General features: G+C 38.5%; 2 protein-coding genes across 22 annotated transcripts in view; one reads left to right on the top strand and one right to left on the bottom strand.

The window, feature by feature from the left end:
• Nucleotides 1–15,039, bottom strand: part of SLC17A1 (solute carrier family 17 member 1) — a 54,784-nt gene extending 39,745 nt beyond the window's left edge. For 20 of the 21 annotated variants that reach the window (XM_044938261.1, XM_025266811.1, XM_025266796.1 and 17 more), the window contains exons 1-3: nucleotides 14,797–14,941; nucleotides 13,344–13,428; nucleotides 6,865–7,037 (exon numbers count right to left, since the gene is read on the bottom strand). In XM_044938261.1, the coding sequence (XP_044794196.1) occupies nucleotides 6,865–7,037; nucleotides 13,344–13,377 (207 nt within the window). In that variant the 5' untranslated portion in view covers nucleotides 13,378–13,428; nucleotides 14,797–14,941. Of the gene's footprint in view, nucleotides 1–6,864; nucleotides 7,038–13,343; nucleotides 13,429–14,796; nucleotides 14,942–14,964 lie in introns of those variants that run through there. The other variant, XM_025266825.2, reaches the window with a different exon arrangement.
• Nucleotides 1–26,547, top strand: part of SLC17A4 (solute carrier family 17 member 4) — a 101,678-nt gene that overhangs the window by 71,612 nt on the left and 3,519 nt on the right. Inside the window, exon 10 of the transcript XR_006549082.1 lies at nucleotides 2,340–2,846. The gene's annotated coding sequence lies outside the window, so the exon portion shown is untranslated. The remainder of the gene's footprint in view (nucleotides 1–2,339; nucleotides 2,847–26,547) is intronic.

Below are 26,547 nucleotides of genomic sequence, written 5' to 3' on the forward strand. Positions count from 1 at the left end.
AATTATGTTTTATCATTGGCATCCTGAACTATAAGGAAGTTCTTGCTATAAAGGGTGTCATCTATTGCCATACCTGCACAGCATAGACATTTAAAACTTTTTTTTTTTTAATTTAGATGCAATTGGCATATTAGTTTCAGGTGTACAACATGATTGGATATTTGCATGTATTGAGAAATGATCACCACAGTAAGTCTAGTTAACATCCATGACAACATATGGTTCTAGTTCTAGTTGTGATGAAAACTTTTAAGATCTATTCTCTTAGCAACTTTCAACTATACAAGATAGTACTTTTAACTGTAGTCACCATGCCATATGCTATACCCTCATAACTTATTTTATAGCTGGATGTTTGCACTTTTTAACTCTTTTTACCCATTTTGCCCAGCCTCCCCAACCCCATGCTACTAGCAACCACCAACCTATTCTCTGTGTCCAGGAGCTCGGTTTTGTTTAGATTTCACATATAAATGAAATTATATAGTAGTTGTCTCTGTCTGATTTATTTCACTTAGCGCAGGGCCCTCAAGATCCATTCATGTTGCATCAAATGGCAAGATTTCATACTTTTTATGTCCAAGTAATATTCTATTAAATATTAGTACCACAGTTACATTATCTATTCATTCATTCATGAATGCTTAGGATATTGTAAATAATGCTGCAATGAACATGGGATGTAGATATTTTTTCAAGTTAGTGTTTTCTTTTTCTTTGGATAAATACCCAGAAGTAGAATTGCTGTATCATGTGGTTATTTTTTTGAAGAACCTTAATACATACTGTTTTCCATGGCAACTGTAGTAATTTACATTATACCACCAGTGCACGAGTGTTCCCATCTTTCTGCATCTTAGCCAATACAATATTTCTTATCTTTTTGATAATATCCATTCTGACAGGTGTGAGGTGATATGGGTTTGAATTACATTTCCATGATGATATTGAGCTCATTCTCTTGTGCCTGTTGACAAACCTGACGTTTTTCTCAGAAAAATGTCATTATCCTCTGCTCATTTTTGATTGGATTTTTTCTTTGCCATAGAGTTAGATGAGTTCTTCATATATCTTGGATATTAATCCCTGACCAGATACACGGTTTGCAAATACTTTCTCCCATTCAGTAGGTTGCCTTTTAATTTTGTTGATGGTTTCCTTTGCCGTGCAGAAGCTTTTAGTTTGATGTAGTCTCACTTGTTTACTTTTGCTTTTGTTGCCATTGACTTTGATGTCAAATCCAAAAAATCATAGCCAAGACTAATGTCAATGAGTTTTTCACTTATATTTTCTTTTAGTTTCATTGTTCTAGGTTTTATGTTCCAATTTGGATTCATTTTGAGTTAATTTTTGTGTCTGTTATAAGATAGGGATCTAGTTTTTCCAACACCATTCATTGAAGAGATTGTCTGCTCATCATTGTAAATTCTTGACTCCTCTGTCATAGATTAATTGCCCACCTTATGTATGGGTTTATTTCTGGGCTACCTACTCTGCTTCATTGATCAACGTGTCTGTGTTTATAATTTTTCTTGATTATTATAGTTTTGGGATATAGTTCGAAATCAGAGGGCTTGATGCCTCTAACTTTGTTTTTCTTTCTTATTATTGCTTTGGCTATTTTGGGTCCATACAAATTGCACTGTTTGTTCTATTTCTGTAAAATAAGTAATTGGAATTTTGATAAAGATTACATCTAATCTGTAGACTTTTTGACAATATGAATTCTTCCAGTCTATGAGCACAAAATATTTATCCACTTATTTGTATCTTCTTCGGTTTCTTTCATCAGTGTCATGTAGTTTTTAGTGCATAGGTGTTTCACCTTCTTGATTAAATGCATTCCTGCTATTTTATTCTTTTTGATGCAATTGTTTTCTTAATTTTATTTATGCCAGTTTTTTATTAGTGCATAGAAACACAGAATGGCACCCCACTCCAGTACTCTTGCCTGGAAAATCCCATGGATGGAGGAGCCTGGTAGGCTGCAGTCCATAGGGTCACGAGGAGTCTGACACGACTGAGCGACTTTGCTTTCACTTTTCACTTTCACGCATTGGAGAAGGAAATGGCAATCCACTCCAGTGTTCTTGCCTGGAGAATCCCAGGGACAGTGGAGCCTGGTGGGCTGCCATCTATGGGGTCACACAGAGTCGGACACGACTGAAGTGACTTAGCAGCAGAAACACAAAAGATTTTTGTATATTGATTTTGTACCTCACAAGTTTGCCAAATTCATTTATTAGCCCAAACAGTTTCCTTAGTGAAGTCTTTAGAATTTTCTATATATAATGTCATGTCATCTGCAAATAGTGACAATTTTTCTTCTTCCTTTACAGTTTGGATGCCCCTCCTTTTCTACCTTGCCTAATTGCTCCAGTGAAAGCTTCTAATACTATGCTGAATAAAAGTGGTGGGAGTGGGCATCACTGTTTTTTTCCTGACATTGGAAGAAAAGCTTTCAGATTTTCACCATTAGGTATGATGCTATCTGTGGCCTTGTTACATTGCTGGTCTTTACTATGCTGAAGCATGTTCCTTTTATATTCACTTGCTGAGAATTTTAATCACAAATAGATACTACTTTTGTCAAGCCCTGCTGGCCACCAGAGCCAGGTGATCAAGGCAGCAGCTGCTAAAAAGGAAAAAAAATAAAAAATAAAAATGGAGCACCAGAACAAGAGTGCCAGTTGAATGTAAATCTCTTTGGGAGATACTGGCTCTCTGGAGTACAGCAAAGAGAGAACACAAGGATGGCATTCACTGGCTTCCGTCCCTAAAGAGAAAGAACCCCAGAAGACCTTGGATGTGTATTAGATGCTTGTGCCTCAAGTCAACAGTTTATGGTAAGCAAATAAACCTCCTTCATAGAATGTCTTGGTGCTTTTCAAACAGCTGCTTCCGTGCTGTGCCAAGGGGTAGGTGAGTCCATGGGCAAGCCGTTTAAGAACCATTTCTCAGTTCCCTTTACCCTCGTGGGACTTGTGTTTGTGAGCCCTGTTGGCTTTCAGAGCTAGACCTTTGGGTGGCTTATCTCTCAGGCGCAGGGATGATGCCCAATGCGGGGTTCAGACTCTTCACTCCTGAGGGGGATGTCTTGCTGGGTCACCTCGCCAGGGGTTTGCAGTGAGATTGTGTTTCAGCATTTCCTCTTGGTTATGGGCATTTTCTTGTTCTCCTGATGTGTAGGAGTATTCAGCTTTTGATTTTTTCCCCAGAGGAAAACCTTCCATAGGTATCTGTATATTTGGTGTGTCTGTAAGAGGAGGTGAGTCCAGAACATCTCTACAGGTTCACCTTCAACATCTCTAATACTTATTTCTTAAATATTAATAATACATGCAAACTCCTCTGTAGAATACCATGTAGTACTACATTTACTGCAATTATTAATTTCCACTTGCCCCTTCTCATCCTTTTTCTTTATTCAGTTAACCTTGTTCACAAAACAACATATCCCCCTAACAACACACACACTGATCCCAGAGAGCAAAGTAGCAATAGAGAGAATATCAAATCATGAAGAGAAGTTCTCATGCTGAACTACGGGAATGATTGAATGGGATAATAAAGGGAAAAAAGGCCATTCCTCTTCTTTCACTTGGCTCAGATGCGGCATGTTTTGCTGTCTGCCTCAGGAGTGGATTCCTTTGCTTGTTTTGGCTAAGGGGTCTTGCATAGTTCTGTTGCTTTATTAAATCTGACATAAGAAATTCTTAATATTGAACTTACAGTTTGGACTATGAGGAGGTTGCAGTATTTTTGGACTCACTGCACAGGAAGAAATTTTAATTTTAGTAGGTGAGGACAAGATGAAAACTTCTTTGGAAATGTCTAAGATAGTCCCTTTCTCTAAACTGTCTATGCACTTGCATAATTAGTTTATTTTAGATAAAGAATGAATGTTCTAAATGGAACTCTTTGTTGACTATGAAATAATCAACTAGGTAGGAGCCTGCCTGTTTGTCCTCTTGTCACTGTTATCTTGAGCCCTTCATCCTGTCTCCCTTTCTCAAATCCCTGTCATCCTATAGCTGTAGATAGTGATGTCTTGTCTGATAGAAAGGACTTCCATGAGAGATTTGGTAGAAGCATCACTCTGAGTATATTGAAAACTAATAGTGAGGGGCCTCTATATAGTAGCCAAGTGGTCATGGAAGCTCCAGATCTTTTTCATTGGTGGGAGGTTACTCAGAGGATGGAACAAGATGCTCTGCCATAATTTTCTAAATGACAGGTATTTTCCCAAGAAAATCAATATTCACCATTTCCCATATCAGGTGATTCAGCATATATTTGCTTGACTCTCCCTGAGCAGATTATTCAGAATATTGGGTTGTTTTTCTCATGGCATAAAGCCATCACTCTTTATAGTGGAGTGTAGAAAAAGAAGAAAAGTGGGCACCATAGTTGAATTCAAACCACTCACCTCAGATGAAATTCCCCACACCAGGAGAATAAAACCTGAGTATTTCCATATTCAATCCATTAACTAGTTGTCATTAAATAAAGTACTCTGTATATAAATATGTAAATTAACCTATATAAATCTTAGGAATAAATATATATACATCTGTATGAGTCATATAAATGAAAAAATAGATAATATCCCAGTAAGTAAAATGGACTAAGGGTATCAATAGATAACTTTTGAGAAAAAAATGGTAATAACCAATAAATATAGATCACAGAAATATAAAAATGTATACATTCATTAATAAATTTTAAAGTTATCACAGAATTTCTATCAGATTGGTAAATTTTAAACAAAATAAAATAATTATATATATATTTTTGGCTGTTTTGGCAAAGGGAAGACAGAGGATATTTCTCATTTATGTGTAACACTTTCTCATCTTCCTTCCTTTTCTTTTCTATACTCAGTGTCCCTTATTGCACTGTCTTTGGTTTCTGTTCTCTCTTGTTTTCCTTGTTATTTGCTTTCTTTTCTAAAATGTTCTGTCTAGTATTATCGTACCAGTTTTCTGAGTTCTGTCAATTTCTTTTTTATTTTTTTCATTCATCCGCTATCTGAGCAGAGACTTCTATCACTGGGCCATCTCGGCTTTGAGTACCTAAATGTGTCCTTCCCTAGTTATAGTTACTTTGCTGGTTTTTAGGTTCATTTGTAATTTCAGTTTACAATTTAGGTCTGCTTTGGGAAAATAATCTGGTGAGTTTTCATATTTGAGAATAATTATCTATTCGATTTCTTCATCTAGTACCTTTGTAGAGGAGAAAACTGAATTCCTTTTCTATGACTCTTATTTGAAGAAGGTCAATTCTCCTGGATTATAGCAGCAGATTCCTGGCGGGGAGGAGAAGGGGAAGGGTATGGTGAATGTGCCAAAGAAAAGTTTCAAGCTTCACAGTTTGAGCTGCCCCTTCTTTTACTACAGTGAAGGAAATAAAATACAGCTTTTGTGAGTAGCCATTTCTCTAGAAAATGGGGTTCTTGATATTTAAACCAAGGCAATGGAATACCAAGAATTAAAAAATTTTGAGTAAAATTGATTTTTTGACAGATTTTTTGAGGTACAGTTGACACAATAAACTGTGTATTTAATCTTTGTCATAAAGTATACAACTTCTTAAATTCTTAAATGTGTAACTTCATAGGATATAGAATTTTAGTTTGGCAGGTTTTTTTTTCTTTCAGTACTTTAGAGATTTCACTTCTTTCTTTATGTTTGAGTGGTATCTGATAAGAAATCTTCTGTAATTTTTATCCTTGTTCTTCTGTAGTCTTTTTCCTCCAGATTTATTTGAGATATTCTTTTTGTCTTGGTTTTCTGCAATTTAAATATGTATGTCTGGGTGGTAATTCTTGTTGTTCTTGATTAATTTTCTTTTTAGTATTTATCCTGTTTGGTGTTCTGAATTTGTGGTTTGGTGTGTGCCATTAACTTCAAAAAGTTCTCAGCCATTAATTTTTCAAATATTTCTTCTTTCCATTTTTCCTACTCTTTCTGATATTCTAATCAAGCACGTGTTTAACCTTTTGGTATTGTCCACAGTTCTGGGATGTTCTGCTTAGTTTTTTATTTTTTAATCTTTTTCATTTTAGCTTGGGAAGTTTGTATATTCAAGTTCACTGATTCTTTCCTCACCTGTGTTGATACTACATATGAGCCCATCAAGGCATTCTTTATACCTGTTATAACTGCCATGATTTCTACTATTTCTTTTTTATTCTAATAATATCCACCTCTCTATTGACATTACCTCTCTGGTATTGTATTCTTTTCCCATTAGACCCCTGACATATTAATTACAGTTATTTTAAATTCCCTGTAGGAATTCCTACATATGTGTCAAATCTGAGACCTGGTTCTGATGCTTATGTTAAAAAAAAATCAGGGTACAGTACATTACATATAGAGCATTACTCTTAATGTAAATAGGGGTAAAAATAAGGCAATATTTTATTTGCTTGTATATTAAAAAAGGGACATAAAAAAAGTATAGTGAAAAAATAGTTTTTCCTATTTCCATTTCTTTTGTACTACATTTTCTGACAGTTATCAACCCATTACCTTCTGTAGGTGAAATTAACAAAACATGTAAATATACTGTAAGTTAAAAACATAAATAAGAAAGAAAATGTGTTGATTTCTATTTCTTATTTAAGATGTTTTCCTTTTTTCTCTTGTCCAAACTTCCCTTGCCCTTTACAAATACTGAGACATATTTTAGTCATGGGACATCTTCATTTAGGTTACTGCTGATGAGGTAGATCAAGACTTGAGTTTCTTTTTAGAGTAATTACTATCATATCAGTTATGATAACATTCAATCTCTACACAAATTAGTTAGCAAGATAGGATTTTAAACTTATGACTGTGTGTAAGATTTTTGATATACCTTTATGTTATCCTGGAGCACCTTTGTGGAGGTGTTGGACAAACCATGTGGCTCCGTGCTGTTCACCATGGCTATCATTGTGAGGCTCAGACACACACGCTGTGACATTATTATAACATTACAGAGGAGCAGGAAGAAAGCGATTCCATAACGAATGGAACAAAAATATGGAACTGGAATGTACGAGAGAAAATATCCATCGTTAACACAGCTGAGGAAAAATACATATTTTAACATTAGGGGCCCAAATTTCCGAGTGGCCCTTCCTAATAAGTGGCCCTTCCTAATGTTTATTTTAAAGGGACCATTTTTAAAAACACCCTGAGTTACTCTTGGAAATAAATCCCCTGAATAACCAACAAGACCTTCCCTCAAGTAAACTACTTTATTCTCAAAACTTACATGACTAGTCTGATTGAGAAACTCATATGTGCACATTGCAGAAGAAAGCTGCATTTTAAAAAAAAGTAATGTGTAACGTAATTGGCTTCCAATTAAAATAAATAAATTTTTAAAAAAGTAATGTATTTGAGGTAGATTCAAGCTACAGTAATCAATGCAGTGTTAGTGTGAGACCAAACAAATTCATCTATAGGAGAAAATAGGGAGTCCAGAAAGAGAGGAATATATATGATCATATGTTTTTGAATAAATGCACTAATGCAATTCAATGGAAGATATTAGTCTTTTCAACAAATGGCCTTTCTCAAGAGAAATAAAAATACATATCTACAAAAGGCTTGTACTGAATTGTTTATGGCAGCTTTATTTAAAATAGCTGGATCTTTGGAATGGATGAACATACTGTAGTATATTAATACAATGGATATTACTCAGAAATACAAAGGAAGGAAACACTGATACACTCAACAATCTGGATGAATCTCAACAAACATTTGCTCAGCTAAAGAAGCTAGATACCAAAGAGTGAATATCATTTTTATGCATGCTATTTCTATGAATTTTAAAAATAGGCAAAATTAATTTATGTGGCTAGATATTAAATAACAATTCCCTCTTGGTAAGGAGGGCAAAGGGACATCATGGGACTTTAAACTAATGTAATGTTCTATGAGTCTTGTTTGTAAGTTTATACATTTCTCAAAGCACATCTAAATATACACTTAAGATCCATATTTTATTTTATGTAATTATACTTCAATAAATATTAAAGTATTCAATAATGGTGTTGGGAAAACTGGACAATCACATGTGAAAGAATGAAACTGGACCACTCTCTTATACCATATACAAAAATTAAGTCAAAATGGAATAAAATTTGAACTCAAGACATGAAACCATTAAACTTCTAGAACATATAGATGGTAAATTCCCTGACATAGGTCTTGGCAATGATTTTTTAATAAGACACCAAAAGCAAAAGCAGAGAAAGCAAAAATGAACAAAGGGCACTATATCAAACTAAAAGTCTTCTGGACAGCAAAGGAAATTATAAACAAAATGAAAGGGCAACCTACTGAATGGGAGAAGACATTTGCAAATCATTTATCTGATAAGGGGTTAGACTGCAAAATATAAAAAGAACTCAATTTTGTTTTTATTCTGTATCTGGATGTAGCCAATTAACAAACAGTGTGACAGTTTCAGGTGGACAGCAAAAGGACTCAGCCATACAAACACATGTATCAACTCTTGCTCAAACTCTCTTCCCATCCAGGCTGCCACATAACATTGAGCAGAGTGAAAAGAACTCACACAATTTAACAGGAAAATTTTTAAAAAAGCAAAAACAAAAAAATCTGATTAAGAAATGGGCAGAACTGAAGAGACATTTTTCCAAAGAAGACATGCATGTAGTTAAGAGGTACATGGAAAGATGTTCAGCATCACTCATCATTAGGGAAATGCAAATCAAAACCATAATGGGATAGCATCTTACACCTTTTAAAATGACTTTTATCAAAAAAGGTAAGAAATGAGTGTTGGCAAGGATGTGGACATTTTTGGACTTCCCAGGTGGTCCAGTGGTTAAGACTCAGTGCCTGCACCACAGGGGTTGTGGGTTCCATCTCTCCTGTGTGAAACTAAGATCCCGCATGCCCTGCGGTGCAGATAAAAATTTTAAAAGACACACACACAAAAAAAGGATGTGTAGTAGGCAGAATAATGCCCCAGCCACATACATCAAAAAAAATTGTGTAGAGAAAGTATGGTCACATATCAGATTGGCATAGATCCAAAAGCACATTTGTTGGCAAGCCTGAAAGAAAAGAGGATGGAACCTCCATTATTACAACCCAGTAGAGGTTTTAAATTGTCTGTGGTTAGCATTGGAGAAGGAAATGGCAGCCCACTCCAGTGTTCTTGCCTGGAGAATCCCGGGGACGGGGGAGCCTGGTGGGCTGCCGTCTATGGGGTCGCACAGAGTCGGACACGACTGAAGTGACTTAGCATAGCATAGCATAGCATAGTATAAAGAAATAATTTTTTGGCCACACCATGCAGCAGGGGGTTAGTTTCCCCATCAGGGATTGAACCTGCACCCCAGGCAGTGGAAGCTCGGAGTCTTAGCCACTGCTCAGTCAGGGAGATGTAATATCCAGGTAGCTAGCCAAAAGTTAATCTTGTTTCTAAAAATTCATCTCCTAATTTGGAGAGGTTTTCTATGTATGGAATGTGCAAATTATGATTTTATCTCTTCTTTTCCTATCCTTCTGTCTTTAACTTCATGGTATCATTGCATCAGAACCACGAGTATATTACTGATTGTATCAAGCAGTTCTGGTTTTATGTCATTGTTCCTGATTTACACAGAGTAACTCTAATGTTTTTACATTTTGGATAATGTTTGTTGGAGGTTCTTTGTAGATATGCTTTTTGAAGTGTATTTATTTCTATTGTTGTGTTAAACAATTTTCACAAACTTAATGACTTACAATGGCACCCTTTTAATAAAAGATTCACAATTCTGCAGGTCATAAGTTTTAGCATGATGTGGTTGGATTTTTCACTCCTGGTCTCAAAGGTTAAAATCAAGCGATCAGGCAAGATGAGTTCTCAGGTGGAGGTTCTCTGGAAGGAACTATTGGAAGAGTTCAGTTTTCTGTGGTGGTTGTACTTCTGTTGCTGTTTCCCTGCTGACTGCCAGCTAAGAGTTACTCTCAGTTTTAAGATGTTGTGCATTATGCTGCTTGTCCCCCCTTTATCCCCAAAATCAGCAAGGAAGAATCTCTTCTGTTAAATCCTTCTCTTGCTTTGAATCTCTCTAGCTACTCTCTGACCTCTAGATCCAGATTTAAAGAGCTCCTGTGATTAGATCAGTTCTACCTAGATTTAAGATCAGCTGATTATGGACCATGCTTAGATCTGCAACATCCCTTCAAGCAGCACCTTCCTTGGCATTTGCTTAAATAACTGGAGGAAGGTGTATGGGGCCAGAATCTTGTGGGCAGTCTTAGAACAATTCACTCTCTGGTCCCAGAAGATCCATGTTCATGCCATATACAAAACATACTCACCCCATCCCAAAGTTCCTTAAGGTCTCATCTCATTACATTATCAACTCAAGTCCAAATCCTCATCAAAATGTCAGCTCAAATTTACAAAATTCAAAACAAATACAGATGAAGCTTCTAAAAGTAACCCACTATGGGAACAGTATCTATCAGCGAACTTGTGAAATTAGAGACAAGTTACACACTCGCAATGTTTCTACTTATAATGGTGGGACAGGCATAGGATAATTGATATAGACATTCCAGTTTCAAAAGGGGGAGAAATGGAGTGTAAAAAGAAGTCACTGATCAATAAGAGTTTTGAAGTTCAGTTAGACAAATGTTGAACTTTTCTTGAGGCCTGGGGATAATCCTTGTGGCCCTTGACTCTGCCCTCTGAGCTCTCTGCTTTATCCTCTGCCCTTTGGTTCCACCCAAGAGTGCAAAGGGACCATCTTAGAGTACTGTCCATCACATCGTCATAGTTACCTAATAGTGTTCATCAGGAATGAATGTTAATCTCATAAAGATTTTTTTGTATCTAATGAGATCATCATATAGTTTTCTTCTTTAATTTGTATTGAATGACAATTATTTACTTTGTAATAGAAAACTATTCTTTCATTTCTAGGATTGATTGGACTTAGATTTTGCAATTTTTAAAAATTAAAAAAAAATTTGTTTTGCTAATGTTTTATTAGGATTTTTGTACCTTTTAAAAATAGTGTTAATTTTGCTTTACATATTTGAGTCTATTTAGTTACATAAGTTTTTTTTTACCAGTGATCCCACTGAATTGAATTTTGTATCATTGTACATTTTTGAAGAATTGTTTGAAACAGTAGAAGATTTTAAATTAGATAAATCAGTAATTATCTAATTAAATAAATTAGATAAATTTATCTAGTTAAATTATCTAGTTATCTAACAAATTATCTAGTTAAATAAATTATAATATAGTCATACCAAATTCATATGCAACTATAAAAAATGATGAGGAAGCTCTTTATGTACAACTGCAGGATTCCATTTAGATATATTATTAAGTGAAAAAAGTAACATTAGTACCTGGAAAATTAGTTTCTTGACAGATCTCCCTTTGTAAACAGATAAGAATATTAGATAAAAATTTATTTAAAGTTAACAGTTCATTGAAAGTGTGAATGATCTGGCAGGAAAGATGAGATACTCAGGCCAAAGATTTTGTGAAGACAGAGTCCTCAAGGCATAGACTGATCATTGAAGGAAGATTTTTTTCCCTGAAGACATTTGATCTCAGGTTGCTTTTTGCCTCCCAGAAAATGGGGCAACAGGAATCAGATACCAATGCCCTGGCAATGGAAGAGTCTAGTAAGTGAACCTTTCCTTAAATGTTTAGATGCCAAAGCCTTGCTGAGTCATTGAGGGGAAAATCCATTGCCTCCTAACCTTTTCCAGGAGGCAAAATTTTTTGCCCTGTTTGAACCTTGAGATTAAGCAAAAGGAAGAAAAAAATGTCTTAGAAATTTAATCATTACCCAGCCCTTCCTTTGCCTTTAAACTCACTGGCCTTGGGTCATCTGCAAAACATTTCAAACCACACACGTATACATGCACACTGAGATGACTTGCCTCAAAGCTTTCTAAACAACCTCATCCTTTTTAAAATCCTCAAAAGCAAAAGGGGAGTATGTAGACCTGAAAATCTGAAGGAAACAGTGGGAAAATTCCTAGATGAGAAAAAATAGCCTCTAGAGGGCAAAGGGGAAGCTATCTTCACCATGTGTGGAATAGGGCTTGTCACAGTCAATTAAGGGTACCATTCTGAGTTTTGTTCTTTTCTCTACATTGCTCTAGAAACAATATGAATTATTTCTAAGTCTTGAAAAAAAGGAATCATAGGAGTTTAGAAAGGAATATAAAAAAAAATGTATAGGTGTGTTTAACAGTCACTTTGCTGTATAGCAGAAATTAGCATAACATTGTAAATCAACTATATGTCAATAAAAACAAAGAACAAAAAATCTGAAACTCAAAAAAAGAAATCACACACAAAAAGAGAAATCACAAGGAGTGTTCTAAAGTGCTTGGGACTGAGTGACAGTAAGATACTACATGTCAACCTCTGGAAAGAGCAAATTCTACATCTCAGAACAGATTTATTAAAAAAGAGAGAACTCAAAGACTTGGAAAATGAACAATGGATGAACCCAAAGATCCTAAAAAGAAGTAAATGTTAAACATAAAGGCAGAAATCAATTTTATATACATAAAAATATATGTTTATATCTTTTATATGTTCACATATAATTAAAATTCCGTGGGTAGAGGAGCCTGGTGGGCTACAGTCCACAGGGTCACAAATAGTTGGATACATCTGAGCACACAGACACTAGACTAGATAATTTGAATACAAAGGAACAATATGAAAATACGAAAATAATTATCAAAATTGACACAAGAAGAAATATAAAATAGGCCACTAATATTTATATAAATTGAAAAAGTATGCAATTTGTTGCCCACCCTCTCTTCTAGGATTTTTGTCCCCCTTAGTGTAGATATAATGCTAATCTGATAGCAGTAATTCCATATTGTTTTTCCCCTGCCCTACTTGAGATATACAATCTAAAAAATATCCTGTAAATATCCAGCTGTTGATGTTGAAGGGTGCAGTGACTCAAGAACATTCATCCTGCCTCACTTCCATCCATGTATCTGTCTCTCTCTCTCCTTGAGATAGAACCAAAATAGTCCCCCCTCTTTCTGACATTCTCTACCAAGTGATAAACTGACAGGTGTATAAGAATCAAAATAACAGTATGAATAATCTTGGTACATGGGCTATTTTATTTAGGGTTTTTCTAATGGAAAATCATGGCAGGCATATTTCCGCCCCCCCCCCCCCCCCCACCTCCTTTCCTGAACATTTCTAAGATGCTTTACATTTTAGCGCATGTGTTTATGGACAAAATCTTCTCACATGGAATCAATAGTGTCCTGTTTAAGAAGAAGGAAGCCTATGTCATAGAGAATAATTTCTACCTTTCCCTGGAGAGACCTGGTTATCCACTTGCATAATGGTGTTATGGTTGTTTTTCTTCTTGCTGAAGAGTTTGTTTTCTATCCCCTGAAAGTGCAAAACACACTGACATCAGCATTACAGAGGGAAGAACTGGTTAAAATCCACCTAGCACCTCTCCCTGCTTTAAAACATTAATCCAAGGGAAACTTGCTTTGTCATACCAGTACCCATTGTTTTGACATTTCACTTTTATGATATTTTTGTTGATTACAAAATACACAGAAAACCTGAAAACTCTAAAAAGCAAACAAGACATCCTGCCAAGCCATAATTCTATATCTAGTGAAGATATCCCTCCAAAGTGAAAGAGAAAGACTGTCAAACAAAACTTGAGAGAATTCATTGCCAGGAAATCTACCCTGTAGGGAATGTGAAAGAAAGGAAGCTTTTCAGACAGAAGCAGATTACTGAAGGTAGCTCATCAGTAAAGAACCTGCTTACAATGCAGGAGATGAGGCAAAAGCCTCAGGTTCCATTCCTGGGTCAGGAAATCCCCCAGACAAGGAAATGGCAACCCACTCCAGTATTCTTGCCTGCGAAATACCAAGGACAGCCCATGGGGTCGCAAAAGAATCAGACATGATTTAGCAACTAAACAACAAACTTGGATGTACAAAAAGAAAGGAAGGATGTCAGAAAAGGAATTAAAGGTAACATACAATTCTTTGTTTTTCTTATATCTTTGTTGAGCTAAAAGATTAGGGAGGAGGGTTCAGGATGGGGAACACAAGTATACCTGTGGCGGATTCATTTCGATATTTAGCAAAACCAATACAATATTGTAAAGTTTAAAAATAAAATAAAATAAAAAAAAAAACGCTTTTATAAGGAGAGGCAAATCATTCTCCTCACTACCCTGGACAAAATGACCCTGCTGCCAGGTCTGCATTTGTTGGTGGGAAGCTCGACAAAGTGGGTGAATCAAAGAGTTTTGTCTATATCAGCATGTATGACATCAGATGCTCAAAAAATACTTAAAATTTCTAAGGCTGGGTTTGTAAAGTATATATAAATGAGCAGTCTGTCAACCACCATCATTACCCACTGGGACATCTGGGGCTGCCGTTTATTTCTGTATACATATACACACACACACCACCACCACCGCCTCAAGCACACATACTTTCCATGCCACTCACACGTACACAAGCACTAAACACCACACAATACACACTTCTCTTTCCTTTATTGACGTAACTGTCTACCTCAAACTCATCCCTAGGAATGTTTTTTTCTTTCCCTTGTGAAAAATCTGTAAAAATATATATTTTGTCCAACTCCCCTGTCCAAGTTTCCCCAGATTGCTAAATAGCTTTGATAAAATCTCTAATAGAAACCGTCCTTATTAATCCTTCTGGAGAATTAATTCTAAACTGCACTTTATGAATAATATATAAGCATATAGTTACTAACCTGAATTAGGACAGAAAAGCGATTCCTTTTTGCCCTGTGAAGACTTGCCTCTCAAATTTTAAAAATATTGAATTTCTGGATTTGCTAATTTCAGCCACTTAAATCCTTCACCATATCCTTTGATCTCCCTAGGTCAAAGTTAAAAATTTAATTTTTAACTTCACTTACATTTTTGCCTTGAATCTTCAGGGGAGGGGAGGGAGTCTTAAAATCATCCAAGGGACTAGAAACCTTCTAGAAATCTGTCAATCATTTCATGACTTTAATAGACAGACCCTCCCCACCCCCCACCCCACCCTGCCCTGCCACCCTCCAGGCTCATTCTCTATTAGGAGGCAGAACCTGCCTGTCCATTAAGAGTTTCCAGGATTTTTCTATTGAGGATGGCTCCATATCTACAGTGCTATTTTGACAGGCATGCTATGGTGTTCTAAATGCTTTGTAAATGTCCTACTGGCTTTCTGCCCCATCTTCCTTCCCTTCCTTCTTTCCATCCTTCCTTCTTCCCTCCTTTCCCTTCTGCCTCTCCTCTTGTTTCCTCTCCCCATCCCCCCTCATCTCTTCCAAAGGTCACATCTGTTTGGTATTCAAGCTACTCAGAAAGAGGGGCATTTTACAGAGGTGTGTTCTCTGAGGACTATGAATTCCCTCGCAGCTTCCCCTGCAATGACTGTAAGTTCTCCTTGTTCAGTCTCCTGTCTATAGCAGTACTTGGGAGCATTTTACCTTGGAACTCTTTGAAGACAAGCTACTGAATAGATAGGGATATCTAAGCCCTGAAATCAAAAATTTTGCACTATAATTTCTTACATACTGAAGCATTTTAAAATTTATTATGTTTTCAAAGTGCTTAACATATGTTTGGCACATAGAAGATGCTCTATAACATGATCAAGTTATTTTCTCTCTAAAAAAAAAAAAAAGAAAGAAATGTTGAAACAGAAGTAGAGTCACAGATACAGAAAACAAACTTATGGGTACCAGAGAGTAAGTGGGGGAGAGAGAGATTGGAAAATTGGGATTGATATATACACATTACTATATATAAAATATATAACTAATAAGGACCTATTGTGTAGCACAGGGAACTCAATACTCTGTGATGGCCTATATGGGAAAAGAATTTTAAAAGAGAGTGGCTATATATACAACTTGTAATTTATATATATATATATATATATATATATATATCTCTGATTCACTTTGCTGTACACCTGAAACTCATACAACATTGTAAATCAACTATACTCCAATAAAAATATTTTACAAAATGTTGAAAACTTCAACTCATTTGCCCAAGAGTCTTTGATACCTTGTTATATTCACCTGGATTTTTTCTTTTTCTGAAGTCCAGGTTGTGCTGATTTTTATCTGGCTCTTTCAGGATGTTTTTTTACTATTTGTCCTATCTGACACAAAGGCTGTCAATTTCTGACATTTTCTGGGAAAGGGACCCATTTATTGACTGAAAGTCCTAGGTCAACAGTTGTTTAATGTCCATGTTTTAAGCAAACAACCTTCCCATCTGGTGTCAATATCCCCAGTTCTAGGTACTGATTACCCAGGAGGGAACCATCATTCTGTTTGCTGACCCAAAAGCTTTATACTGCTTTGTGATACCCTTCGAAATTGCTTCTGGATTCTACATCTGGATTCTGTGTTTTCCTTATTAAGTTTTTTACTTTAACATTTTATTATGGAAAGTTTCAAACACATAGGAAAAAAAGTAGATCAATCTAATATAACCATAGACCCATTAACCAGTTTTCACAATTTTCAATATTTGGCCATTTGAGTTTCCATATACCATACCCAACAGTGGTTTTCTGTATTATATCATGTCATTTCTCCAACAAAAAATACAGCATGGCCATATAATTCATTAGGACTTGGAAAAACATGCCATCATCACATCTAACAAATAAGCAATAGCTCCTTAATATCATCTAATATCATGAAAATTTTCCTAATTGCTTCAAAGTTATTCATTTATACTCTATTTATTTAAATGAGGATCCAAACAAGATCCACATATGACACTTAGTTGTTGTGGCTCTCAGGTCTAATTTCATAACAATCCTTCTACCCACCTGCATTTTATATTTGCTGTTATTTAAAACACTACAACAAAACAGTCATTTGCAGAATTATTCTCATAATTGATTTGACTAATTGTTTTCTATGTCATTTGATATATTTCTTTATCCCCTTACATCCTGAAAACTCTGGGTACCTAGAGTTGGTTAGATTCAGGAAAAGAGTACTTCGTAGGTGTGTCTGATGTTTTCACCACAGCAGGTTGTCTCACTTTTAGTAAGACTGATCAGTGTGTTCAGATACTCTCAGCTTGACTTATCCACTAACAAAGTACTTATCAACCTTTCACCTGTGGTTTTTAGTGGTTGTTAATGTTACCTAGAACTGTTATTTCATTATAAATTGCAAAATGATGACTCTAGAAAACTCTTGTGCCTTCATTTATCAGCTGCAATTTTCTACAAAATAGGAAGGAAATTCACCTAGTCAAATATTTGGTTACCCTGAAATACAGATTTAATAGGAAAGTCAGGATAAGTACTTAAAACTTTTCAGAGTAATAATTCAATGCTGTAGTAAAAATGACCAAGTAAAATGACCTCATGGAATCACAGTCCTTACTCTATTTTGATGCTCAAATTATCTCTTCTTTGGCCAGCAGGAGTCCCTTCAATCTGGTTCCTATATCATTATGACATGACCCTAGTGATCTTGGATAGTTTGTTTTCTAGCACACAATATTTTCTAGGATCCTCATATATTTTCTGTCCCCAGACCTGGACTTTCTGAAGGACTGCTGGTTCCTTTCAGAAAGAAACAATATTAAGAGACCACATACTGGGCATTGGGGTGCATCTAGCTATTTCAGTGGAAGAACTCAGAAAATGTATTTTTTAGAAAAAAAATAATAAATTCTAATATTTCCAAATCAAACTGAATATTAGAGCAATTTTTTAAAAAGTTAAATTTTATACTCTTGCATTTTCCCTTTATGTTGAACACCTTGGTTCTTAATTACTTTTCTTGCTTTATTATAATATAATCATATTAATATAAAAATAACACTAACATTATTACTTGAATAAATTTTTTGCCTCTTTTAGAAGCAGACCTTGAGATCAAGATTCTTGTAAAAGTGATTTAATAGGTAGTATTTTCAGAAAAACAATAAAGACAGTAGGGCAGTAAGGAGAAAAAGAAAGGCGACAAACAAGGGCATGGTAACAACCTAAATCTGGAGGAAGGTAATTTGGAGTTGATTCTGCAAGGGAGCAATGGGCATAGCCTAGGCCATACCTCAGAGTTTTTCTAACCAAAGCTAAAGAAGTTAGAGTATTTATATGCCAGCATCTATCTATCACTGGCCAACGGCTGCCTCTGGGAGGTCCTGAGTCCCCAGGCACTTCTTTCAGTGAATACAGGTGAAGTAGGTTCCAGCAGCCCAAGGACAGCCCTCAAACCAAGTGATGGGTGTGCTGGCTATTGCCAGTGAAAGCACAAGGGGCATTGGTATTCACACCCCAAAATGTAAAAGACCCCAGAAGATACGGGCAGAACACTGACAGCTTGTTATTCTTCACACTGTCCAGTTCCATTCTCTTTTCAATTAAGTTCATAGCACTGATTCTTTAGGAATAAAAAATTAATGAAACATTTACATGCCCGAAGCTGCAATCAGTCCCAAAGACTTAATTGATATTCACGATCTTCCCTCATCCACCCCTTACAGGTCTCCTCTCTTGGCCAGTCCTTTTGTTGCTTTGGGTTGCTTGCAGAGTACGGTGACCCAATAATTCATCTCTGGAGATTTGATGTCACAACTCTAATGTAGTTGCTGTAATTACCTATTCATAGTTAAAAAGGGCATGGGATTTCCCAAGCTCTGGACATACTTGTCCCTGTCCCTATTATGTAGTAGTAACCAACCATCTCATAATGATCAGGGTTAATTACTCTGGCCAGTCTGGTGATTCCTTTCTTTTGCTCTTGGGTCTACCAGCAAGAGGATCCCAACAAGACAAGTCAGCACTCATAGCTTTAGGCATTTTGGAACCCTTACTGAGCCCATTCCTGGAAGTATTCCTCTTTTCTGGGAACTAGGACTTCTATACATGCTGGAAATAAAGTTCTATTAACGATATGCCATCTGGCAAAACATATGCAACTAAGACTACCATTGGATTAAGTGGACTTCTCAGGTGGCACTAGTGGTAAAGAACCCGCCTGCCAGTGCAGGAGATGCAGGTCTGATCCCTGAGCCAGGAAGATCCCCTGGAGAAGGAAATGACAACCCACTCCAGTATTTTTGCCTGGGAAATCCCATGGACAGAGGAGTCTGTCAGGCTACAGTCCATAGGGTCTCAAACAGTCGGATATGACTGAAGCGATTTAGCACCCACTGTCATTGGATTAAGTCTATGGTAATTCTTCATCTTCTGTTACAATCCATTTTTGCTGGGGCTACAAAATGGTGAGTTGAATGGGAACATGGTAAAGGCCATCATCCTAGTATCCTGTAAATCTTTTAAAATGGCATTACTCTCTGCTATTCCACCTGCCATGCAGTATTGCTTTTGAATTGCTAATTTGCTAGTAGTGGACAATTTCAGGTGTTCCATTTAGGCTTATATAACATCAAGTCTTGAGTCATAGTATTGTATCCGCATATTGTCAAAGTCTCCCTTATCCAGCCTTACATTTTGCCCCAAAACCCTGGTCCCATATTTCAGTCACACTCTCCAGATCCCTGATACTTTGTTGGTGAATAGTCTCTTCTCTCCCTTAGTGGGACCAGAACTATTCCAGTTAAGACACACTAGGATCTAACCTCAGAGAAGGCAGTGGCAACCCACTCCAGTACTCTTGTCTGGAAAATCCCATGGACAGAGGAGCCTGGTAGGCTGCAGTCCATGGGGTCCTGAAGAGTCGGACACGACTGAGCGACTTCACTTTCACTTTTCACTTTCATGCATTGGAGAAGGAAATGGCAACCCACTCCAGTGTTCTTGCCTGGAGAATCCCAGGGACGGGGGAGCCTGGTGGGCTGCTGACTATGGGGTTGCACAGAGTCGGACACGACTGAAGCGACTTAGCAGCAGCAGCAGGATCTAACCTAGTTATTTGTCTCATGTTAGGTTTATTATTTGTTAGGTATTAAAGGAAAAGAGAATAGAACTTGAACAGTCTTCAGAGAGGCTGCTATCTGCCAATAGCAGAGCAAATAAGTTTCAGGTTTATCTAAAATGTGATATTAACATGAGACATTTTGTGCCTTTAAATAGTCGTGTTTTTGCTAATCTAACAATCAAATCTTGAATCTAGTCTTTAGAGTATATCTTCCCTCTATTGGAGACTGTGATATCTATGTGCTGCCAGGGAGGTTTTCTGACTTTCATATCATGTCCTTAGTCGCTCAGTCATGTCCAACTCTTTGCAACCTCATGGACTATAGCCCGCCAGGCTCCTCTGTCCATGGGGATTCTCCAGGCAATGATACTAGAGTGGTTGCCAAGGTCTCCTCCAGGGGATCTTCCGTATCATGCTCTGATATAATTCTCCCGTTTGAGTCCCTCAGTGGTTCTGACCAACACACAGCTAACCTCGAAGTTGTTATAACTGCTATTTCTCCATATCTCTCAAGACTAGAAGTATTGACTAAGCCAGTGCATGCCCTTTCACCTGTATCTCACTTCCCATCCCAATGTTCTGCTACTGTTACAGGAGGCCAAGACTACTACTGCTGCTACCTTTACTAACATCAAATGTGTCCTTGTGTCATCCGACTTGAGTGATTCAACTCCAGAAGTCTATCCTGAGACTGTCTCCTAGGTTCCCTTGTAGAAACAGTTGTCTTGGATCAAATTCTCTAGAATCAGATCTTGAAATAATTCCTATGAAAATGGTCTATTAGCACACATTCTCAAGAAAAACTGTCAGAGAAGATCTAGAAGGGATATCAAGTAAGTTTCAGATCAATTCTTAGGGAGTTTGGGAGACAGTGTAGATTTTGTCTCAGAGTAGGAGCAAGGAAGTTGGAGTATTTATATCTCTGTGGCAATGAATTATTGGCCTCTTGTTCCTGGAGGACATAAATTCTCAGGCATGTTCCTGTTGGTAGGCAAAACAGGCTCCTAGGCAGCTCTCTAGTGAGGCAAATAGGTGCCAGGTACTGGAAATGAAAGCTCACCTTAAATTAGTATGCATTCTGGTTAAGGCACATGGAGGATGTGTATTGCAGTTACTGCATGTAGTTGAAGATTTTTTTTGATGGAAAAGAACCTCTACATTGATTTTTTAGCACACATATAGCTAAGGTAGGGATTATCTCAGGATGAACCTAAGCTGTTTCTATTAATAATAGTCAAATCAAAATATGTTTGGTTTATGGAGAAATCCAATGGAGTAATTCTCACCAGGAATGTCTTCATAAGTGACTAAAGATCCCCTGGGAATGAGGAAAATCAGAAAAAAAAAGAAAAGAAAAGGAATGATGGAGGCAGGCACAGAATCTCAATAATGCCGATTCAGTAACAATGGCATAGTAAATAGGGGCAATTATTGAGAGAGTAAAAGCGAGTGTGGTTCAGCCCTTCAGACTTCATGAGGAGAGAGGGGTCTGTAGTTAAAAACTAAAGGAACAGTTTTACCAGAATCTCTTTAAGACATAGTGCTCAAGATAGTTCTGCTTGAAACTCATGTAATGAAGTGGGAAGGGACACTTGGAAGATATTGGTTGCTGGGCTGCACCCCACAGGCCTGCAAGCCCTGTACTTGCCCATCCTCGAAACTGAAGAATAAGCCTAGAGTCATTGACAGAAACATCAGTGGTGTAACAGACACAGAATCCTACATGTTTGAAGCCAGGTTCTGGAGTGACAGACCCCATGTGGGGAGGAAGGCAGGCAGGACGTGGCAGCAGTCTTAATTGGGTTGGGGTGGCGGGGCCAGGAGGCTACCATTTATAGGGGAATTAATATCAGGTTGGCTCATCAGTTACCAGGGAGACCAGCAATGAGGGCACATCCCTCACAGCCCTTCAGGTTAACAACCATCATGAGGGCTGATGTTTTGCTTTAATAAACTAGCAGGTGGAGCCATTCTGGCCTAAGGGGCAGGGGGAAAACATGTTCATGTGGGGGACTGAGTCAAGTTGGCTCATTGGTTACCAGGGAAACCAGCAGAGGGGCATGCCTCTCATGGCCCCTTTGATAAGTAATTATAATGGAAATACTCTGATCTAAAGTTAGAACAATCATTAACTGGGGCTGCAGCAAGTTTGAAGGATGGTCGGTAGTGTGGGTAGGGAGGAGCTGAAGCAGGCACGGGATGAGCAGATGTACAGAGAGCAGGAGAACAGCCACCTTGAGTGTCCTGACAAAACACCCCTCCCCTATACACCCTGCACGATCCTTACAATCTTGCTCCCCCACCACTGACCTTCCACATTACCCTGGGGTTAGGCATGCAGAGGTAAACTGCAACTAAATACCACAAATGCAATATAGATGATAGCAGCTAAAGAGTGTTAGGAGTCCAAGAGGTGGGCAAACTTGAGTCAGGCCTTTATTGGGTCAATTTTTCATGGAAGGTCCAAAGGAGGACCACATTGGCATCTCCCTGTAGACCCAGCAATCTAACTCATTTCATAGGGAGGCCACTGTTGTCACCCAGTCTGGGAACAGATTTCCTCTGCTCAGACTAGGGATGAAACATAAGTTAACAGGCGCAGTACAGGGGAGAGCATGACCATTAAGCAAAATACAAGTAGTACCTGCATTCTGAGATAATAGCACCCCTGTCTGTGGTTTCTGTCCTGGCCTGAGGACCTCACTACCCATCCACCTGCAGACCCCATAGCTGAGGGCTGAATACTGGCGAGATCACATAACAAGACCTCAGAGTTAGTAGAATGGCATCCTTCTCCAGTAGGGGGCCTAGATTAGTTACCTTAGTCCTTTTAGGTGGGGCCCAGGAGGAGGAGACAGGTGAAACCTGTAAGTCCCTTTCTAATTTTCTTCCCCATAAGGCTGCAAATCCAAACCATGGGGACTTACCTGCCAGTCTCAGGGCCATGTTGTTATACTGTGGTTCACTGGGGAAGATCCAATGATGAGGGCAAAAGTGCATTATTGTCCTGACCAACAGTTGGCAACAGTCCTTCAGTGGTCAACTAGTGAACTCGATTGCACTGACTAGTTGCCTCTGAGTTAAGATGGTGTCAGCACTGGGACCACTGCCCCTGGGATGTGTTCACTGCTGAAGGAGTGGGTTTCCTGTCTCTAATGTTGAAGCAGCTCATTTGCAGCCCCAGCAGCAATGGAGTTGTGAGGCAGGGGAAGATGTCACTGTGTGTCATTCTTACCAACCCATTCCTGAACTTCATGGCTGCAAAAGTGGATTCCCTCATCACTATTGATGTCCATGGGGGGTCCTGAATCCCACACACAGCTGTTCTAGACCCCAAACAGTGGCTTATTCACCAGCTATCTCTTTGGAATCCACGATCATGGGGCTGCTACTTTTAAACTAGAAAGAGGCTCTGTGGTTAACAGGATATCGTCAACATAATGGAAAGAGAAAGACGCTTCTCATAGTAGACAGCTGCCACAAGGCCCCATATGCTAGTGAACAGCCCGCATGTTCAGAGTCACCCCTGCAACTTTCTGTTCCTTGTCCTTATTTCCTAACATCTCACACTCACAAGAGTTTCCTCCATCTTCTGGCTGACTCATCATTCTGCACCCTGCAAGCCTTGTACTTGCCCAGCCTTGAGACCAAAGAAATAACCTGGAGACAGTGATGAAGACAGCAGGGGCTTATTGGACAGGAGACCGTATATGTCTGAAGCCAGGTCCTAGAGCAGCACCTCCACAGCATACGGCAACCAAGGAGCAAAACACGGAAGGGCTAGGCCTGGGGAGGTTACCATTTACAGGGGGAATGACATCAAGGAGGTTGGCTCATCAGTTACCAGGGAAACCAACAGCCAGGGCACTTCCCTCCCAGCCCCTCAGGTTAACGATCATGAGCACAGCTGTTTCCCTTTAATAAACTAGCAGGTGGAGCCGTTCTGGCCTAATGAGCAGGTGGAAAGCACATTCCTGTGAACAGAGTGTAGGTGAAGCATGTGTAGGTCAAGCAAGCGATGTACAGAGAGTAAGAGATAAGCCACCTTGAGAGGCCTGACCATACGCTAGTGCTTTAACTCAGTTCACCAGATATTCATTAAAAATGCTTATTCTGGAGACTCAAAGGAGCATGGCACAGCCTTGGAATGTCGGGGCCTTCAGCATGTCAGTTACATCTATTTAGTGCTCTCAGTGACAAGATTGTTGTTGTTCAGTCACTTGTTCAGTCACTAAGTTATGTCCGACTCTTTTTGACACCATGGACTACAGCACACCAGGCTTCCCTGTCCACTATCTCCCAGAATTTGTTCAGATTTATGTTCATTGAGTCAGTGATGCCATCTAACCCTCTCATGTTATGCACCCTCTTCTCTTTTTGCCTTCAATCTTTCCTGGTGTCAGGGTCTTTTCCAATGAGTTGGTTCTTCACATCAGGTGGCCAAAGCATTGGAGCTTCAGCTTCAGCAAGAACCTATCATTTGTGGGGGCCCTTTCCAAGCTTCCACTGGAGGGAGGCAGAGCACTAGAAATATGTTCATATAGTCTTAAGTGTTTGAATGTTTTGACCAGTTTTTAATCACAGTTGTGTAAGACCACTATCTGTCTCCATTCTGTTGGCCTCCATGAGTGCTGGGTGATGAAGTGATGGATGCAACTGTTTAACATTGGTAAGGCAAAGCTTAAGTGAGAATATGTTTAATTTGGGCTAGAAATTAGGATATGTTTGTGTGGTTTAGGTCAATAATGGGTAGAGTTGAATTAGCTAACCTTGTATAAGAACAGCTTCCTGCTGCTAAGTCGCTTCAGTCGTGTCCAACTCTGTGCAACCCCATAGACGGCAGCCCACCAGGCTCCCCCATCCCTGGGATCCTCCAGGCAAGAATACTGGAGTGGGTTGCCATTTCCTTCTCTAATGCATGAAAGTGAAAAGTGAAAGTGAAGTCGCTCAGTCGTGTCCAACTCCTAGCGACCACATGGACTGCAGCCTACCAGGCTCCTCTGTCCATGGAATTTGCCAGGCAAGAGTACTGGAGTGGGTTGCCATTGCCTTCTCCACAGCCTCCTGGGATAATTATTATATCATCCATAATGCCTACTCATGTGTGTAATGGAATTTAAATACAATGAAAAGGAGTGAATCAAATGAACATGGGGTTTCCCAGGTGGAGCTAGTGGTAAAGAACCTACTTGCCAATGCAGGAGACCTAAGAGACACAGGTTCAGTCCCTGGGTCAGGAAGATCCCCTGGAGAAGGGCATGGCAACCCACTCCAGTGTTCTTGACTGGAGAATCCCAGGGACGGGGGAGCCTGGTGGCCTGCCGTTTATGGGGTCGCACAGAGTCGGACATGACTGAAGTGACTTAGCAGCAGCAGATGTCTGAGATACTGTTTTCATTTCCTTTGGATACATAGAACTGGGGCTGCCGGATCATGCAATAATTCTGTTTTTAATTTTTTGAGGAATCACCATACTGTTTTCTTTAGTGGCTGCACCACTACCTTCCCATCAACATTGTACAGGGGTCCCTTTTCTCCACATCCTCACCAACACTTGTTATCTATTATTTTCTTGATAATGGACATTCTAATATGTATGAGATGATATCTCATTGTAGTTTTGAATTGCATTTCACTGATGATTAATGATGTTGAGCACTTTTCATGTAACTGTTGGCCACTTTTATGCCTTCTTTTGGAAAATGTCTATTCAGTTCTACCCATTTTTAAGTCGGGTTTTTTTCGTTATTGAGTTGTATGAGTTCCTTATATTTTGGATATAACCCCTTATCAAACATATGATGGGCTTCCCTGGTGGCTCAACAGTAAAGAATCTGCCTGCAATTCAGGAGCCGAATAAGATACAGGTTTAATCCCTGGGTCAGGAAGATCCTCTGGAGGAGGACACAGCAGCCCACTCCAGTATTCTTGCCTGGAGAATCCCATGGACAGAGAAATCCCATGGTGGGCTACAGTCCATGGGTTCACAGAGAGTTGCACATGACTGAAGTGACTTAGCTTGCATGGAAACATATCATTTGCAAATATTCTCTTCTATTAAGTAGGTTGTTTTTTCGTTGATGGACTTTTCCCTGGAATCCCATTCTTAAAGATTGTTTCAGATTTTACATTTTCTTTCTATATGTTCAAGGCAGACTCCTATATTTGAATCCTTATTGTGTTTTCAAAGACCTTGCTCCATCTCTTCACCCTGTCCTTCCATAACTTCACTCCCATTCTAGCTTTTCTTCCCTAGAGCTTCCCTGGGCCAGGTTCCTTTCCCCACTAGGACACTCTTCCTTTCCCTCTGTTCTCCTCTGGCTATATTCCCATCCCTTTCTCTTCCCAACTAAACTTTCTGAAAATAATTTTCTTGTTTCCTCTGCTCTCTCATTCCTCTTCACCCACCATCAAACTGCAAAATGACCTGCATACCCATGTCTCTGCTGAATATGTCATGGAAAAGCCACCAGTGAACTACTAATAACCAGGTGATTGTGTTCCTTTCCTGACCTCACCTAACTGAACTGCAGTGTACTTGCTGTTGATCTGCCATCTGTCTTTAAGGCCATGAGTTCCCATGATAGT

The sequence above is a fragment of the Bubalus bubalis genome, chromosome 2, assembly GCF_019923935.1.
Source record: "Bubalus bubalis isolate 160015118507 breed Murrah chromosome 2, NDDB_SH_1, whole genome shotgun sequence".
In the NCBI taxonomy this organism is placed as follows: domain Eukaryota; kingdom Metazoa; phylum Chordata; class Mammalia; order Artiodactyla; family Bovidae; genus Bubalus; species Bubalus bubalis.